We start from the raw sequence: 18,627 nt of genomic DNA on the forward strand, positions 1-18,627 counted from the left end.
CTGGCACATCACGTCAACCACTTCACTGAGTTGGCACGGGACGGACAGATACAATTGAGTATCGTCCGCGTATTGGTGGTATCCTATCCCGTGCAGTCGGATGATCTCTCCCAGCGGCTTCATGTAAATGTTGAACAGGAGGGGGGACAGGACCGACCCCTGCAGGACCCATAATTAAGGGGTCTAGGGGTCGACCTCTGTCCTCCAACCAACACCGACTGCGACCTGCCCGAGAGGTAGGAGAACCACCGAAAAACGGTGCCTCCCACCCCCACCTCTCGCAACCGCCGCAGCAGGATACCATGGTCGATGGTATCGAAGGCCGCTGAGAGGTCCAGGAGCACCAGAACGGAGGCACGGCCCCTGTCTCTGGCTCTCCAGAGATCATCGGTCAGTGTGACCAAAGCAGTTTCCGTGCTGTAGCCAGGCCTGAAACCAGATTGGAAGGCATCTAGATAATCGGTTTCCTCCAAGGACCGACGGAGCTGAAAGGCCACCAGGAGGAAATGGGAGGAAATCAGGAGGAAATGGGGATTTTGCAGTAACCTTCCCCTGGAGTGGGGAGGGAATGGAGATTTTACAGTAGCCTTCCCCTGCTACACCCACCAAGCCACGCCCACCAAGCCACACCCACAGAACTGGTAGTAAAAAAAATTAAATCCCATCACTGGACCCCTGCCTTGAAATGTTGAACCATTTTAAAGCTGATGAAATGGATCACATGTATGATTTGTTGTTACAGTTAAAAGAAAATTGTTTAAACATACTGTTTCCAAATATTTAGAATTTTCTTTATTGTGAAAGCATTCATTTCAGACAACACTGTTTAGAAATTGAGTGTGTGGTGATCTTTGTAAGTTTGTCCTGGGCAACTAGATAACTAAAATTGTGAAAATCTAGAGCAGTGTTTCTCAACCTTGGCAACTTGAAGATGTCTGGACTTCAACTCCCAGAATTCCCCAGCCAGCGAATGCATTCGCTGGCTGGGGAATTCTGGGAGTTGAAGTCCAGACATCTTCAAGTTGCCAAGGTTGAGAAACACTGCTCTAGAATCTCCAATTCTCACACCATGAAAATAAGTATTTAAATTGGTAGATAATATAGTCTGTAACAGATCTACCATTTCAGTTATCTGCCTGCTTTTGGCCAAACTGCTAACGTGGCCTAGTTGCTATTTGTACTTTAACTCAGAAAATCATTCCTTTTCCATTTACAGGGAAACCTAGTATCTAAATTTTAGATATTACATACATATAGAATAGTAAAAAGACGAAGATACCGAAATTATAACAAGAGCTTTATAAGCTGCTATTTCAGAGTCATTTCTGAGAAATCATAATTTCTTAGAAATAAGGGAGAGAATCTTGCAATACAAGTCCCAAGTCCCAAATTTGGCAAACTGCTTACCTCCACCATTTTGATGACACAAGTAGGGGAAACGCCAGACATTGCCGAGTCCAACAGAAAAGCCAACCTGGGCGAGGATATATTGAGCCTTTGATCCCCAGGTAGGGCGGGCATCTGGTTCATCAGACAAAAGATCCTGATGGGATTCACCTTCAGGGTCTCCAGCTACTTCTAGATCTGCCTTGGATTTCTCCATCAAGGGAGAGAGTATGTAACCCAAGCACACCAATGTATATGTGGATACACACTGATGCAGAACTTATGTTCCTAAATATTAGTCTCTGCTTGATTAGAAGTGTACACAGCAGATTTCCCTCTTCCCTGATCTAAAACTCTTTTCAAGTGTAGTACTAGAAAAAGGTTAACTACACTCTTCTAAGTGTATGGAATCTTTGCACATTGACAATAGATCCCTTATTGGCTAGGAAATGTATGCTCACACGTCAGGTATTTAGTATTTGAAAACAGCTTTATGCCCTCACACTGTCATGCAACTTCAGAGGCACTAACATGTCCTAAGTATATCTAAAAAAATAAAATGTGTGTATGTGTTATGTGCACGTGTATAAGTATTAGCACAATACAATACGTTTTTGATTATAGGTTTAGAACGTATTTCAATGAACTTATCTGTCTTCAGTCATAACCTATCAAATTTGTTTTGAGTCACTGTGTGCATGAATAGCAGAGTTTTAAATGAGAAAAAAAATACTTTATTTGGCTTAATGAACTGCGCATGTAATATGATTTATTTATAGACACATGCTGGAGGAAGTTCTTCAAGAAGCAAATCTAGAAAAAAAAACAGTGACAAAGAGGTTGAATGAATGGACAATCCACCCAAAACGATTAGTTGAAATGTTAAGATTAATTCAGGAGCCACAATCCTGGCTGTTAAACACCAGCTTGGAAAAAACAGAAACATCCCTTAAATTCAGAGAATTGCCAGATGATTCCTTCTGTTGTATTAATGTTTCTCAACCATGGCAACTTATAAGATGCATGGATTTTATCTCCCAAAATTCCAAGCCAGCATGGAATTCTGGGAGTTGAAGTCCACGTATCTTAAAGTTGCTAAATTTGAGAAACACTGCTCTCTCCCTCTCCTATCATCCATCCATCCATCCATCCATCCTCTACACACACTAGTGTTACTCTAATAGATCAATGTTTCGTATGTATGTATGTATGTATGTATGTATGTATGTATGTATGTATGTATGTATGTATGTATGTTCGTTCGTTCGTTCCTTTTTCTTGCTTGGATAAACAAAAGATTCCTCTAAACCAGGAACTGAAATTTAATTCAAAATGTAGGTTCAACCAGGTTAGAAGTTTAGGGATAATTTCCTCAGCTCAGTTTGGATGTAGTTTGCAGGATGAAGAATGAAAATTGGGACTCCTTCTTCCCAGTAAATTGGTACAGCAAATATAAAACCAACCTAGAGGCTGGCCACAAAGGGAGCCTGCTTTCAGAATCCAAGAGTAAAACTTTCTGTTCCAAGGGAAAAGTACCACTGATATACTACTGGAGAAAGGACTAAAAAGCACCAATTGCCTCAACAACTACGTCTGAAGAGGAAAATCTTTTAAAAAAATTCAGCCTGGCCTCATTGGGATAGAATGTTCTGTGAAGAACTTACCCGTTTGTTTTGGCAATATGAAAACTGACCTACCTCCCCTTTCTTTTGTGCATGTAAATGTTTGGCTGATAACCTTGAGGATAGGGCCCATGCCCAATTTTAACTGACATACCAAAGTAAATTCTGTGGCGCACTGCATTTCTGAATTCTGATGTGAATGTGTGTGAGCGGTGGGGGGCGGGGTGGGAGGAGGAGCAGGAGGAGGAGAAAGAGAGGAAGAAGAAGGAGAGGAAGGAGGAGGAGGAGGAGGAGGAGGAGGAGGAAGAAATAGTAGTAGTACACATTTTTTTGCCTGAAAATGAAGAGAAAATAACAGAAGGGGAGATAAATCAAGCCACTGCCTGTTCTGGAACTGTTTTTGGTTCCATGTTCAGAAACTTAATAAGTATTTATTGCCATCAAGTGAAAAGAAAAAGCCAAACATTCCCCAGAACAACATGCTTTTCAACCCTTTTTTTTGGACATGTCTACATTTTGGTCAGGGAGATTCAAACTGCCTCAAAGTGTTCATTCTTCTTGTCCTAATGGTGGCTTCTATAATTATTCAAATTGACATAAGCACATATAATTTAGATGCTTTACAAAACGTCCTGGTAAATTTGAAACTTTCTTTTTCTCTCTCTCTAAACAAACAGAATGGCTGTTTGTGGCTGAGAAAGAAAAGCTAGCTCTCATGAAATAGCCAGAGATGGAAAAGGAAAATGTGAGCAAATTCTCCATTTGTCAGGGTAGCAGATTTATCTTGAGGAAACACCTGGATTTACCATGTTTAATAAAGATATTCATTAATTTTTTTCTACAGACTGATAACTGTCAGAAACTCTTGTTATTTCTTTTAGTTATAAGAACTAAAAACATTAACAAAAATAAATTATCCAAACCTATTTCCGCTTAAGTCTTTTATAATGCACTGGAAAATACGAAATAAAAAAGCAGTAGCTATGCGAATCTCATTAAGGGAGATCAAACTTGCCAAAGTGACGAGATTTACTTAGCTACTTCTTGCTTCTTTCTTGTTCTCCTTTATAATCCTAGACCAAACTTTCCCACTTCTTTTCACTTCTTCATATTGTGAGTTAAATTCTTAAAACATTTCCACCTAATTCTAAAATACAGCTTACCACCTTCCAATTCAACTCCTGGGAACTCCCTTTTGTGTTCTTCTTCTTTTTTTTTTTTCCGTTTCAAAAGTTTTATTTCTTTTAAGGCAAACATTTCATCATTCCTCAATCAGTAAAACATCGAAGTACAATTTCTTGTATATCAAAATAATTCTAGTTTACCACCAAATTCTTGTCTAGCCTAATATATACCCCTCCCCCCTCTCCCCCAACCCCCCTCCACCTCCCCCCCCGACTTCCCAGAACCCCTACACGGGTTCTTCTTAACTCCTACACTTTTCTGCTGAAAAAGAGATTACCACCAGCACCGATACCGTCATTCAATTACAGTAAGATTTAAAGGAAGTTATCAGTGGAGTAGCTCCATGAGTGAGGAGCTGGAATTTTTAAGTTACAGTGGTGGGGGAAAGTTATTGCATCTTCATAGCCGTTGCACTATGGGATCCTCTAGTTCAGGGGTGTCAAACTCACGGCCTGTGGGCCAGATGCATCATGCGCTCCCCCACCCCCAATTTTAGTGAAGGGGAAAAAAGTTGTCATACATCATGTGATGATGACATGTCATTGCGAGTTTGACATCCCTGCTTTAGTTCCAATTTGTTCCTCTGCAATAACCAACCAGGGATGGTCATCAAGATATGTGAAGTATGATGTCATCCATGTGCAGATGGTAATTAACTTCCTCCACATACTTTCCCCTCAAACAGGAACAGCTAACCTGGTGTTTGACAATTGCCTGAAGTGAATGAAGGCTAATAGAATTGTCCTGATTTAGGATTTCCAAGTGCATGAAGCAAACTTCTTGTCCTGACAAAAAAACCTTTTATTAATTTACTGTGAATTCTGCTCATTCACATCCAGCAAAGTGGATTTACAAACACAGACCTTATCTGGCTTGGAAAGCTGACAGGCCGATATCTGTAAAAGTTGGCAAAGAGTCTCGGAGACTTACGAACCAATTAACCAAACTAATTGTCTCCTGCAAACTCCACTCCCCCTTTGCTTCTCTTTTATTTCCTCTGGGAGGGCCCATTCATTGTCCATCTGTGGCCTTACTCCCAAGTCGACCCCTGTTCTTTAGCTGTTCCCTTCATCTGGCAACTCTGTACATGAACACACTGGGAACAGGCTCCAGACTCAGAAGGCAGCTGTAACTGGCTTTTGCCTCTGGCCCCTTCCCTGCCTCCGACGCAGAACCCTCAACAGAGCCTTCCCCAGACTCCAGGACTGGCCTATGTTCCGCCCCAAACTCCTCACTGTCCGAATCTGCTGCCAGTTCCGCTAGTGGGCCATAAAAAAAATAAAGCTGAATCTCAGTACAGACTGTCTCTAGTTTAAGAACAAGTTCCATCCCTAAATCTTTTTTGAATTTGTATGTAAGTGGTATTTATGAATGCACTGTTACTAGAAATGATGGAAAGTGTTTTCCTCCCTTGAGCTAACAAACTGTATATTAAAAATGCATGGCTACGATACTTCATGAAAACACTGCACAGCTTCAATGGTTTATCATCTTGAGGAAGGAGAACACCTTCCACCTTTTTAGTGGAATAGGCAGTCCATTCATTAAGTACCAAGTATATTTATCCTGTGTTTGTTACTTTATAAATAATTGCTTTAAATAAATAATGACTGTGTTTATTAGTAAAGGTAAAGGTTCCCCTCGCACATATGTGCTAGTCATTCCTGACTCTAGGGGCTGGTGCTCATCTCCATTTCAAAGCCGAAGAATCAGCACTGTCCGAAGACGTCTCTGGGGGTCAAGTGGCTGGCATCACTAAATGCCGAAGGCGCACGAAACGCTGTTCCCTTCCCACCAAAGGTGGTTCCTATTTTTCTACTTGCATTTTTACATGCTTTCCATGCTTTTGCTAGATTGGCAAAAGCTGGGACAAGTAACGGGAGCTCACTCCGTTACATGGCGCTAGGGATTCGAACCACCTAACTGCTGGCCTTTCTAATTGACAAGCTCAGTGTCTTAGCCACTTAGCAAGGCAGTGAACATACATAGTACTACTTCCTCCCACTATTTTGTCTGCAAGTTGGATGTTCTTAACTGGGTACTTTCTGCCTGAAACACATGGGTCTCTGGACAGATGATTCTTCAGCTTGAGAATAAGGAAAGTAGCTTGATCTGAATGAAATGTCATTTCTGCTGAAGCAAGAGTCTCCAAACTTGGCAACTTTAAGACTTCCAGAATTCCTCAGCCAGCCATGCACAAGTCTTCAAATTGTCAAGTTTGGAAATCTCTATGCTAAAAGAACATGCACATAGCCTGGGCCTAATCATCTCACAACTGGGTTGTTGTCACGTGGTCTACAGGAATGTTCTTTTTAGGACAGAGAAATTCCATATTGTGCAGCATGCAACTACTCCTTTGGTAAATGGGATATCTAGATAGGACCAAACAGAAAACCAATACTGAAAGTGCTTTCTGGAGGCCAAGTGATGATGCTGACGTTAGTCTGTAAAGCCCTAAAAATCAGGATTATTTAACTAAGCATTATCAGTCAATCCTGAAGGAAATCAACCCCGATCGTTCTTTGGAAGGACAGATACTGAAGCTGAAGCTCAAATACTTTGGCCACCTAATGAGAAGAAAGGACTCATTGGAAAAGAACCTGGTTTTGGATAAGATTGAAGGCAAAAGGAGAAGGAGACGGATAGATAGATAGATAGATAGATAGATAGATAGATAGATAGATAGATAGATAGATAGATAGATAGATAGATAGATAGAGTCATTGATGAAATGAACATGAATTTTGGAAAAACTCCAGAAATAGAGGAGGAAGAAGGCTGGTGACCATAGGGTCAGACATGACTTAGTGACTGAACAACAAAATTATGTGTGTGTTCGTATGTGTATGTGTGTGTGAGAGAGAGAGCAATCTTCACTAGGAAAGTTAATTCCAACAATAAGCCTGGCTTTGTGCCAGTGGTGATCCTTTGTTTTGTGCTCTTTTTTCCCAGTTCTTCCATCTATGCAAAAAAATGTTTCTCACAATGAGAAACTGAGGTTGATCTAATCTTCATGGAACAAGGGAAGCCAAGGTCAGATAGGAAAGGCAGCAATGGGTGCCAGCCACCAAGAGAGAGAGAATTGAAAAAAGGGGGCAGCCCTGGAACAAGATTATAAATGCCAGTTGTCCTCTGCAAATACCTCATGGCTTTGTTTGCTAACCTTAATCTCCCACAAATTGGGAGAGACTTTTCTATCTTTAGCTCTGCAAATTACACATAAACGACTTTTGGTTCTTCAAGGCAGTTATCTTAAATCAAATTGTGAAGCAAGACCAGTGTGTTGTGGGTACGTAATTACAAAAGAACTTTCACATGACATGACAGTTGGCCCCCTAAGCAAAAATGTCCAGGGTACATTTAATTGCCTCTTTGATAGATAAGGCTAGGGACAGACAATAGTACGAAAAGACTTGAATTTATTATAATTTGCAGATCACTCCAGGTTCTAACCTGTCTTCAGAACTTTATCAGAATAGAGAAAATATCTGGAATGAGACGAAACTGTAGATGAATGTTGGGTGGTGTATTAGTCCAAGTTCTTTCATCTGTATTTTATTTTTAACTAGCTGAATACCTGTGCTTCGCGACGAAACTATGTGATTGGGTAATGTAGGAGAAATCTGGTTCACTCCGGTTCAATTCATTGGCTTAGTGGTGGTCTGTGATTAAAACACATACGGAAATATCGATCCCGCCACCTTGAGTCTGAAAGCAGTTGCATAGGTGGAAGTCATAGACATTTTAGTGAAGTACCGAAGTTTAATACTGTAAACCGTTCCTGAGTGAAAGAGTGGAATTTCTGCCAGTTTGAACTGAGATAACAGAATGTGAGGCAACTGGCAGTTGGAACAGAGTTTTTTTCAGGTGGGGAAGGGGAGTAGAATGTCTAAACTCCTTAGCATCAGAGCGTGTTAATATAAGGCAATGCAGTTGGAACAGAGTTCTTTTAAAGTGGGGAGGAGAAATAGAACTCCTTAGCATCAGAGCGTGTTAATTACTGTATAAGAAATAGTAATGATCTGATTATCATTTTGAAAAATCCTTTCTTAGTGAGCACCTAGAAGTCAAGAGGAACATATGTGCCAAATTTCAAGTTTGTAGACTTTACGGTTCTAGAGATTTCATGATGAGTGAGTGATATTTGGCTTTAATCTATGTATATAGATAAAAGTAGACCAATCTATGAATGGGCACAAAGGGGTTTCTGATTAGCTTCTATATTTGATTCCTGATATCAAAAACATCAAGAATTGAATCTGGAACTTTTGTGTGCAATGTAGATAGTCTAACACAGCTTTATAATCTTGTATTTTGCAATGGCCAAATTTCAGGCTTAGTTCTGAATGTTTTGTACTTCAAACAAGTTTTATTAAAAGGACTATGGAAATAATTACCTTTGCCTAAAATAGTCCCTAGCAGTTAGAACAAACAACCCTGAGTTTGCTTAATTAATCATTTGATTCCATTTCGCTTATGATAAAAGGTGACAAAGATAATCGTGGTTCCAATTAAATCACATTTACTCAAAAGGATACAGGGTTTGTGAACTTACCTATGAAGTAGGCTTTTCAAGTGATCACACAAGTATGCAGTGGGTATATCTGTTTCAGGGCAATGATCCCACCTTCCTCTATTTTTGCAGCTTCTGGATTTTTGTGGTTCATAAACTGAATTTCTGTGGTGCAGCAGTCTCTGAAACAGAATAACAGCCTTAAATTAATAGCATTCATTCAGAAATTCATTTATTTGTATACTTGCTATTAAAACCCCTAAAACCTTATGAGACATAAAATTATACAATTTCTCCAATTTCAATGAAACAACCATTTTAAAATGATACAATCTGACCAAGGGTTGTATAAGTATGTTTGATCTGATGCCAATAAAACAAAATATAGCTATAAGGGATTATTAGGTAGCATGCTAAAAATATGGGATGAATGCAAATGAAAAATCCAGATTTTACCACTACTTGTTTTTATATTAAATATGTAAGTTTGTGAAAAATGAACAGACATTTGAACAATGGAGAGAGAATTTATAAAGTCTTCAAGAATTATTAATACAACAAAGATGAAGCCTTTTGAGATTCTGTCTCAGAATGGTAACAGACAACACACGGGCTTTAACATGTAAAACAATCCCAAAGGAATTCCAAAATAAGATTTGACCAATTCGAAAAACAAATAACATGAAAACATACGTATAATATGAAATCTATCACAGAAAACCAGGGGTGAAATGCTATCAGTTCGGATGAACTGGTAGTCAGATGTGTGACAGTCAGCAATGATTTATATTAGATAGAAATCACGCTGCACAGCTGATTGCCGGAACTTTTTAAAGCATTTTTTTACTACTGGTTTGGGCAAAGCTCACATTGCTACCAAATCGATAGCAAAGTTAAGTGGATTTCACCCCTGCCCCAACCCCTTAAAGCAGCTGCATCTTTGCCCAACATTGTGTGGCCAATCCTATAAAGCAATATTTCCCAACCTTAGCCATTTTAAGATATATGAATTTCAACTCCCAGAATTTCCCAGGTAGCAATGCTGCCTAGAGTATTCTGGGAGATGATCTATAGATCTACTTTAAAGAAAGTACCTCTACTTTAAAGAGAGGTAGACAGGTATTACCCATGGGCCCCTGGTTGCTCCAAATAACCATCTTTCTACCAAATCGCAACCCTATTGCTCAATGTTCTGGGTTCGAATGATAGTGAACAACAGTGTGATCAGCTTGTGGCTTTTTCACACAAATCCTGTCATGTACAGAAAGATGACACAATCGATGATGCACTGCTGGCTGCTGTAGTCCTCTCAGCGCCTTGGCATTTATTTCCTTGTTTGCTTTCTCCAAAGAAAACATATAGATGAATAAGCAATGGAGTTGTTGCCTCAAAATTGTCCTCTGGGACTGCAATGGAAACTGATCAAGTTGGGCACATCATGTCTGGACTGCAAAACTCCAGATGGCCTGTAGAGGCAGCAAATGTAACCCTTTACTGCCTTCTAATGATCATCTGGATTTTTGTAGCCCAGATATGGAGTGCTGAGAACTGGCAGGAGAGAAATTGAGAGGAGACAAAAAGTCGAAGGGGACTCTCACAGCACAGTATATTCAAGGACACACGAGGTGGTCCTCAGGGAGTGTTTTGGTCATACTGAGCAGATGAGTTTGCTAGTCTCTGATCATATCAATTCAATACATTTTGAAATCCTATTTTTAAATTTTATTATCAAAATAATGGTATAATAAGGAAGAGAAATGAAAAGAGAGAAAAGTGTAAGATAGAGGGGGAGAAGAAGAAAAAAAGCATTGACTTCTGACTCCTTCTGGTGCAATAGAAAAAAGATAATAAAAGGACACCCCAAATTTTTACTTTTATATAATAATATGTACTAGCCATTTCCATAACAACAAATCTAATCAGCAAAACCTAGAATCAAAGTTTCATTTTTTTTTCCATTTCAAGCAGTCCAAAAGTGGATTTCAAGTAAAAACAAAATTATGTTAATATATCTTAACAGGAAAAGATACTTATCAGTCTCTTGTCTTTATTCCCAAATGTTTCCCAGAAAAAGGAACCAACACATAATTATTATTATTTTTCTTTTCTTTTTTTTTTTTTAAAAAGAGAGAATTCCATCTGTTTATGGCCTCAAGCAGTCAGGTTCCTCTTAAACAGGTTTTCAGTGATCTGAAGTCGGTTACAGAAATGCTAAGGGCGTGCTGGTATTAAGTTCATTTTATTTTGCAATATATCTGACCTCTTAGCAAGAGGCAGCCTGTTATGGTGGTTAGAACAGGTCTGAGAGAGGTTTGGTGCACATATCACACTAAGTTGTAGCTTGAAGCCACAATAGATGTACTCACAGAACACACTAATCTAACAAGAAGCAAATGTGATGTATTCGATGGATGGGGAAACAAGCCCCTCTTTCAGCCTACACTAGCTCTCCCAGGATTGAGTTTCCCATAATAATAACATAATATTTAAATATTTAAATACAGATTCCCATCTTTGCACATGTTCTTCTAACCTCAAATCCCCTATTCACTTCATGCTTTAGCGACACTTAAATTGAACATGCCTGCATCTGGATGCGTTTATGTCCTCACAAGATGGAAAAAGATTTGCCAGAGTATTGAAATTGGCAACAGTTAATATCATCCAAGGCCAGGTTCCTCTTGTCACGTGTGATATCCATACATTTTGGTCACTTGGAAAAAGCATGCTGAAAATTTCATAGGAGGCTTTAATTAACATAGTACAAGTATCCTTAACTTACAACCACAACTGGGACCAAAACATCCATTGCTAAATGAAGCGGTTGTTCAGTGAATCACCTCCAATTTTATGACCTCTTTTACTGCAGTCATTAAGCAAATCATGGTGTCATTAAGCAAACCTGACTTCTCCCACTGATTTTGACACTCATGTGACCTCAGGATGCCTCTACCATCCATACATGCCACTGCCAAGTGCCCAAATTTTGGTTATGCAACCACAGGGACTGTGATGGTCATAACTACGAGGACCAATCATAAGTCACTTTTTTTTCAGCACTGGTTTAATTTCAAATGTTTGTTGAACTAATGGCTGTAAGTTGAGGACTACCTGTAATACATTTGCAGTGAAGGATTGGTCCTCTCCATTCATATTGACTGAGCACAGAGAGAATGGCTGGGTTCTCAGAACCCCTACAAATAGGTTTGCATATTCAGATGTAATGCTGAAACAAAACAACCATGTAAAAATGCAAAGATAGCAGGTGAGTTGCCATAACTTATTGAAGTACCAGTTAATGCCTTGGCAGCCTATTACAAAGTGCTGCATGCAGCCAGCCCCAATTTTGGAATTCGATCTACTGAAGCCCATATATTTCTGCAAGAAACTATGCCCACAATTCTCTAATCCAAAATGGCACAAAGTCCTAGTCCCAGAGCCAGTTCAAAAATCTCTGTACCACCCAGCTTCTTGTGCCCAGTTTAGTATCATGTTACAATGTGACCTACAAGCCTTGGCATCGAAGCCCTCAATCACTTTAGAAGCGCTCATTAAAAAAAGTGACACAAGCCATCGACTTGCCACTTAACCTCCTCTCTTAGATTAGGAGACTATTACAAATTAAGATTGCCCCCCGCCCTTGCTCCTATTACCCTTCTAAACATATTTATTCATCATATTTATATAGCTGCCTGTCTCATAGTCAAATGACTCTGGGTGGCATACAGCTAAGTTAAAAACCAAAGATATAAATTCATTTTATTATTGTTAATATTAAAAACATGAACATTATAAAAGGCACAAAACAAGTATTTTAAATTTAACCACTTTTAATTTAGATTGGCCTTTCTCATAATCAGTTTTGTTTTCCTCCTGGTTTCATAAATATGGTCACTCATTTTGCGAATTCGACTTCTCCCACTGACTTTGCTTGTCAGAGGCCATCTGGGAAGATCACAGGTGATCACATAACCCTGGGATGTTGTAACCGTTGGAAAAATATGACGGTCGCCAAGCACCTGAATTTTGATCACATGACCGGGAGATGTTGCAACAGGTGCAAATGTGAGGACTAGTCATAAATCACATTTTTCAGCGCAGCTGTAACTTTGAATAGTCACTAAATAAATGGTTGTAAGTTGAGGACTATCTGATGTCTATTTCCTTTACCAGCTAATTGTAAACTCAGCTTAACTTTACAGGCAATTATCTTCAGGTTCGTTACCGTCTGAGTATTTTTGACAAGATCTCTTGGTCTATACCACAGTAGAAGGTATTGGATATAAGCCTGGAAAAACTAAGGAGAATTTGACTAGACCAGAACATGGTTGAAATGCTATCCAGAATTCTCAGTTTTAGGGAACGAAAAAGAAAACTTATGAAGTACCTGGGAAATCATTTCCATATTATGGAATCATAAACACATGAGTGAGGACACATTAGCAAATTAATCTCTTTTGAGAGGGTATGCTTAGTCACATGTAACTAAACAACAATCTATTGAATTATCACAGAACACAGGGCTGCATATTGCCAATATATTGCCAACATTGAAAAAACATATTGCCAACATTGGGGGGAAAAAACAGTTTTGGAATGCATTTGTATGGCATATAGTATTTTGCCAGGGTTAACTGAAATATAGTTTACTCAACTTATTTTTATAGTTTACTCAATGCCCCATATATAGAACTAACCTCACAAGCAGGGTTCCCACAACACACATCTAAAATATGTCTATTAATCCCTTTGTGGTCCAGTGTAGGCAATAATGAATAAATTAGTGATACGTGTAAAAAAGGACACGGTATATAAAATTCCACCAATGTTTCAAAAAAATGCAATTATTTGGCAAAGGGGAAAATGTACACCTAAAAACTTTGGCTTTGTTTAGTCAATTCATAATAATTGGGTTATGTTGATCTTTTTTCGAATATTTTGTCACATAAAGTGATTTGAATCACTTTATACCAATCATTTTTTAAACCTAACCTAACTCTGTGTTGTTTTATAGTGATCGTATTTCCACCCAAGTGTATTTACTTAAGATTAGAGACATAACATGGTCACTCTTCTGAAATAAGTGAGTAAACCAGCCTTCCTCAGTTATGTGGAAATACAGGAGGAAGTAGCACTATGTGCTTGTACATATTTCCTTTAGAAAAGGCAGTATTGAATATATTTAATCAGCAGGCTGTTGAGCGAACCAACAAATGTGCTTGGTTCATGTTTTAATGTGAAATTAAATTATGTTATGCAAAGGCAGTCAATGAGAGCTCACCTCCAGGGTCTAACATCACCAGAAAAGACAGGTGCTCATCATGAATAAGAATGTCGTAAGAGTATAACCATAATAGTTAATGCTGTTGAAATAGATGCTCCAAGGGAATTCCTGATTGGGCCTGAATTTTATTACTGCATACACAGCTTCTGGAATGTCAGGGCCTTCAATGGAAGTGTCTCCAAACCAGTACTCTTTTTCATTATGAGAAAAAAAAATCCTCCTAAACTCTTATCACCATCATGGGCACATCTGTTTACTCCTTTGGAATAAAAACTACTCCACCCTCAACCCCAAGCCACACACCACAATTGCTTGTGTCTAAATACTGTTGAGTCCATGGGAAATGTATCTTTGCTTTTATCCTCATGCATTTATTTCCCATATTTTCCCCCCTCACACAAGCACACATACCAACATTTTAATTTAGGCTGTATTTGCACAACACATGTCCCTATAATTAACTGAAACAGTTTCTTAATTAACTCATTTTTCTAAGGTTAAAGCTGATCAAGAATCTGCCTAAATCCATAATCAATTATTCCAAATCCCCCCCTCCCAATTTCAACAGCATATTTTAGGTAGGAAGTATATTTGACAGCTGTTAGTGTTAAACAATTGGTTAATAATAGTTTTGTGACAGGGAAAATCTGTACAGGAAATGAATTCCTTTACCATCAAAGGAACAATCCAAACTTAAACACACAAAACAGTTTTATTTCATCGATTAATGTACTTCTAGCATAACCTATTGATAATTTTTCAAATTCCGTATGTTTGGTTCAGCCTATTCCTCAACCTCTGTGACATATGATTGAAAACTGCAAGGTGGTAAACATGGCATTGCTATTGCCTTTATAAGGGCTGATTGATTCTCCTACCCAAACACCAAAGTTTACACCCAATTCCAAATATAGCTCCACTGCAACATATAGGTGTTATAATAATGTATAGGGTATGTGTACAGGACCACATATTAACATATACAATACAAAATAACAGAATCAGGAGGAACCATGGAGGTCTTCTAGTCCGAACAGGTGACCTTATACCATTCCTGAGAAATGTCTATCCAATCTCTTCTTAAAAGTTTTAAAGGAACACCCACAACTTCTGAAAGCTAATTGCTCCACTGATTGTTCTGTCAGGAAATTTTTCCTTAATTCTAGACTGGCTCTCTCCTTGGTAAGTTTCCACCCAATACTTCTTCTCCTGCCCTCAGGTGCTTTGCAGAATGGATTGCCCCCCTCTTCTTTGTGACAGCCTCTCAAATACTGGAGGACTGCTATCATGTTATCCCTAGTCCTTCTCTTCGATAGACTAAACATGCTCCGTTCCTGCAGCTGTTCATTGTATGTTTCAACATGCAGCCCCACAAACATCTTTGTTGCTCTTTTCTGTACTCTTTCTGTAGTCTCAACAACTTTTTTGTGTGTCATGTTTTATTTAAAACATTTAGATAGGTGAAGCAGTCATTTTCAAACCATGGGTTTATCTTCGTGAACAAAATTAATGATTTCCCTAAAGTTACAGCCAAGAAATATACATCTTAATTTTAATACCTTTTAACCTATATATCAGTTATGAACCTTCGCAGTACAATTGCCAATTGAGCAACTCAAAGGAGGGGTTTTTTTTCCCTTCAAAAGGCAACTGGACTGTTTTTTCTTTGAGGAAGAAGAAAACATTTTGCTTCACATCCAAAAAGCTTTATCAGTCCTGAAGAAGGTCATCTGTTCTTCTTCCTAAACTAATAATAAGCTTCTTGGATGAGAAGCAAAATGTTTTCTTCTACCTCAAGGGAAAAAAAACAGCCCAGTTGCCATTTGAAGAAGAAGAAAAAAGCACCTTTGAGACAACTCTGACCTGGATGATGGAGAATCTCCAAATACATTTTGCCAACTGAGAAATTGCATTTCTTCTTGATCCTGGATGCACTATGTACAGTATACTAACTTTTTTTACCAGCAATTTTTACCAACACACATTTCAGTCCTGGTGAGAGAACCATACCACAACTTCAGATGCATACAGGTAATCCTCAACTTCCGACCATTCATTTAGTGACCAAAGTTACAACAGCACTGAAAATGTGTGTTATGGAGTTTTTCACACAACTGTTGTATGATCAAACTTTGTGATATTCAGCAAGTGGTTCAAATTTATAATGGTTGCAGTGTCCCTGGGACAAGTGGATCACCTTTTGACAAGCAATGTCAACAGGGAAGCCAGATTGACTTCACAACTATATTACTGACTTAACTGCAGTGATTCACTCAATAACTGAGCAAGAAAGGTCATAAAACGGTGCAAAACACATTTAACTGCCTTGCTTAGGAAAAATGTTTTTGGCTGAATTGTGGTCCTATGTCGAATAATAACTATATTTGTGAACAGAGAGCACTTCCCTACCACATCCTCACCATCTGCTACCTAAGGCTAGCTTTACTTTAGCCAAAACTATTTAACAGATCAAAATCTTATTCTGTATGTATTCAGAAGGGGGGAAAACATTTGCATCTTATTAACTGGCAAATTTTGCAGCCAGCAAAATTCCAAACAATGTTGTAGTAAACCTGCAAGTATTAAACAGGTACAGCAAAGGCTATTCTTTTCTTAAGTATTCATTCAGAAAGCACAGCATCCTGGGTCACCTCTGCACCAAATCAGATGGATGCTGTGGTTTTAATTATTGCATCAAGAATTCTACAGGTGAATTTCGGTACCTGTGTTAAGGTGTTCCAGAGGCAGAAAGCTAGACTTGAAACTGGATAAGTAAAACATGCTTTAACTCTGAATCTCATAAAAAGCCTATGCAGTACACACCTTTTAATAAATTCATATTGCAATCCCTCTCCTGCCTCACATTTTACGCCATAAGAGCCCCTCCCCTCCGCCTCTTTTCCTAAATTGGGAGCTATTCAGAGCTCCTTTGCCTGGGCACCCAAAGGTCGTTATTCGTTTTATTCTATTTATGGCTCTCACCAGCAATTTTGGACAGGTAGCAGAACGAACTCCCAACAGGGGAAGCAATCCGCAATAGGGGTATCGTGCACAGACGGGCTGGAAAAGAGAAAGGAGCTTTATCTTTGCAAGCCTTCGCTTTCTAATCCTGCAGCTGCCAATGTGATCCCGCGGGCAAGGAAACTTGTCCTCCCGGCGTTTCTTCTCCCTCGTTCATAGCCTCCTGCCCGGAAGAGTTTCTGCCCACCTTGCCCCGGTTTTGCCCTCCTTACCCGTTCCTGTGAATCCCGACGTATCGGCTTCACCGTGGCACGAGGAGCCCAAATACAGACTCGGGGGCTATTTGCAAGCGTGGCCACGTTGCATCAGCCAACCCTCAGGGCGGGAAGGGGCGAGGCGGAACCAGACCCAATCCCCGCTCCTGCCTCGCGTACAGGGAGGCGCGTCCTTTCCACTCATATCAATGTTGCTCCTGTTTTTTAAAATCGGAGGGGGAGGCGATACGGGTCCTACATTTGAAGTTTGCTACGGGTCAGGATGTAGAAAGAGCTCCTGCCACTATTAGAATACAGTAACCAAGTTGGAAGGGACTTTGGAGGACTTCTAGTCCAACCTCTGTGGAAAGTCATCACCCAGCAGGGCATTTCTTTCAACACCTCCTCAGAAAGGAAATCCTAATACCATTTCAGATAAACGGCTGTCCAAACTCTTCTTAAAAACCTCCAGTGTTGGAGCACCCACAACTTTGTTGGAGGCAATTCATTCCATTGATTAATTGTTGTCAGGAAAGCTCTCCTTAGTTCTAGGTTGCTTCTCTCCTTGATTAGTTTCCATCCATTGCTTCTTGTCCTGCCTGCAGGTGCTTTGGAGAATAGCTTGACTTCTTTGTGGAGACCCCTGAGACATTGGAACACTGCTATCACATCCCTCCTAGTCCTTCTTTTCATTAAACTAGACATATCCAATTCCAGCAACTGTTCTTTATATGTTTTAGCATCCAGTCCTCTAATCATCTTTGTTGCTCTTCTCTGCACTTTTTCTAGAGTCTCCACATCTTTTTTACATTGTGGTGACGAAAATGATGCAGTATTCCAAGTGAAGTTGTGAATGCCCCAACACTGGAAGTCTTTAAGAAGATGTTGGATAGCCATTTGTCTGAAATGGTATAGAGTTTCCTGCCTAGGCAGGGTGTTGGACTAGATGACCTCCAGGGTCCCTTCCAACTCTGCTATTGTATTGCACTGTATTGTATTGTATTAACCGTCATTGTATGTACTGAGATACTATATTAAGGAAAATTATTTTATTTATGTATTTTGTTAATATAACATTAGGAAGCCTGAAAGAAAATCATTTTTCTCCCAAATCTCCTTTTAAGGAGAATTAAGTTTACAAGGCAAATTTCTTGGTAATAGAACCACATTTATAAAATTAACTGAGTTAGCTAGATATGCACAACACAACTGAGCCATAGTTCTCTATGTATAGTAGAACAGGCTCAGCCAAAGGGAGAGGTCAAATGCATCATTAGTTTGGCGACCCTACAATCCCACAAGATGTTTATGTCCAGCCTTCCTTGATTCCATTGACTCTTTATCTACTGGAAATTTGCTCTGATTTTTTGTACCTGACACGATATTTAGGTTAATGTGTTGTAAAAACCTGATAATTAAAAA

General features: G+C 39.3%; 1 protein-coding gene across 2 annotated transcripts in view; it reads right to left on the minus strand.

Annotated features, from left to right (window-relative positions):
* Nucleotides 1-17,312, minus strand: part of SLC6A16 (solute carrier family 6 member 16) — a 48,631-nt gene extending 31,319 nt beyond the window's left edge. The window contains exons 1-3 of one of the 2 annotated variants that reach the window (XM_087713826.1): nucleotides 17,224-17,312; nucleotides 8,749-8,888; nucleotides 1,408-2,199 (exon numbers count right to left, since the gene is read on the minus strand). In XM_087713826.1, coding sequence (XP_087569952.1) covers nucleotides 1,408-1,603 — 196 coding nt within the window. In that variant the 5' untranslated portion in view covers nucleotides 1,604-2,199; nucleotides 8,749-8,888; nucleotides 17,224-17,312. Of the gene's footprint in view, nucleotides 1-1,407; nucleotides 2,200-8,748; nucleotides 8,889-16,972; nucleotides 17,033-17,223 lie in introns of those variants that run through there. The other variant, XM_087713827.1, reaches the window with a different exon arrangement.
* Nucleotides 17,313-18,627: the final 1,315 nt, after the last annotated feature.

The sequence above is a fragment of the Thamnophis sirtalis genome, unplaced genomic scaffold (genome assembly GCF_051295495.1).
Source record: "Thamnophis sirtalis isolate CommonGarterSnake01/CBP01778 unplaced genomic scaffold, rThaSir2_p1.2 scaffold_4, whole genome shotgun sequence".
Taxonomy (NCBI): domain Eukaryota; kingdom Metazoa; phylum Chordata; class Lepidosauria; order Squamata; family Natricidae; genus Thamnophis; species Thamnophis sirtalis.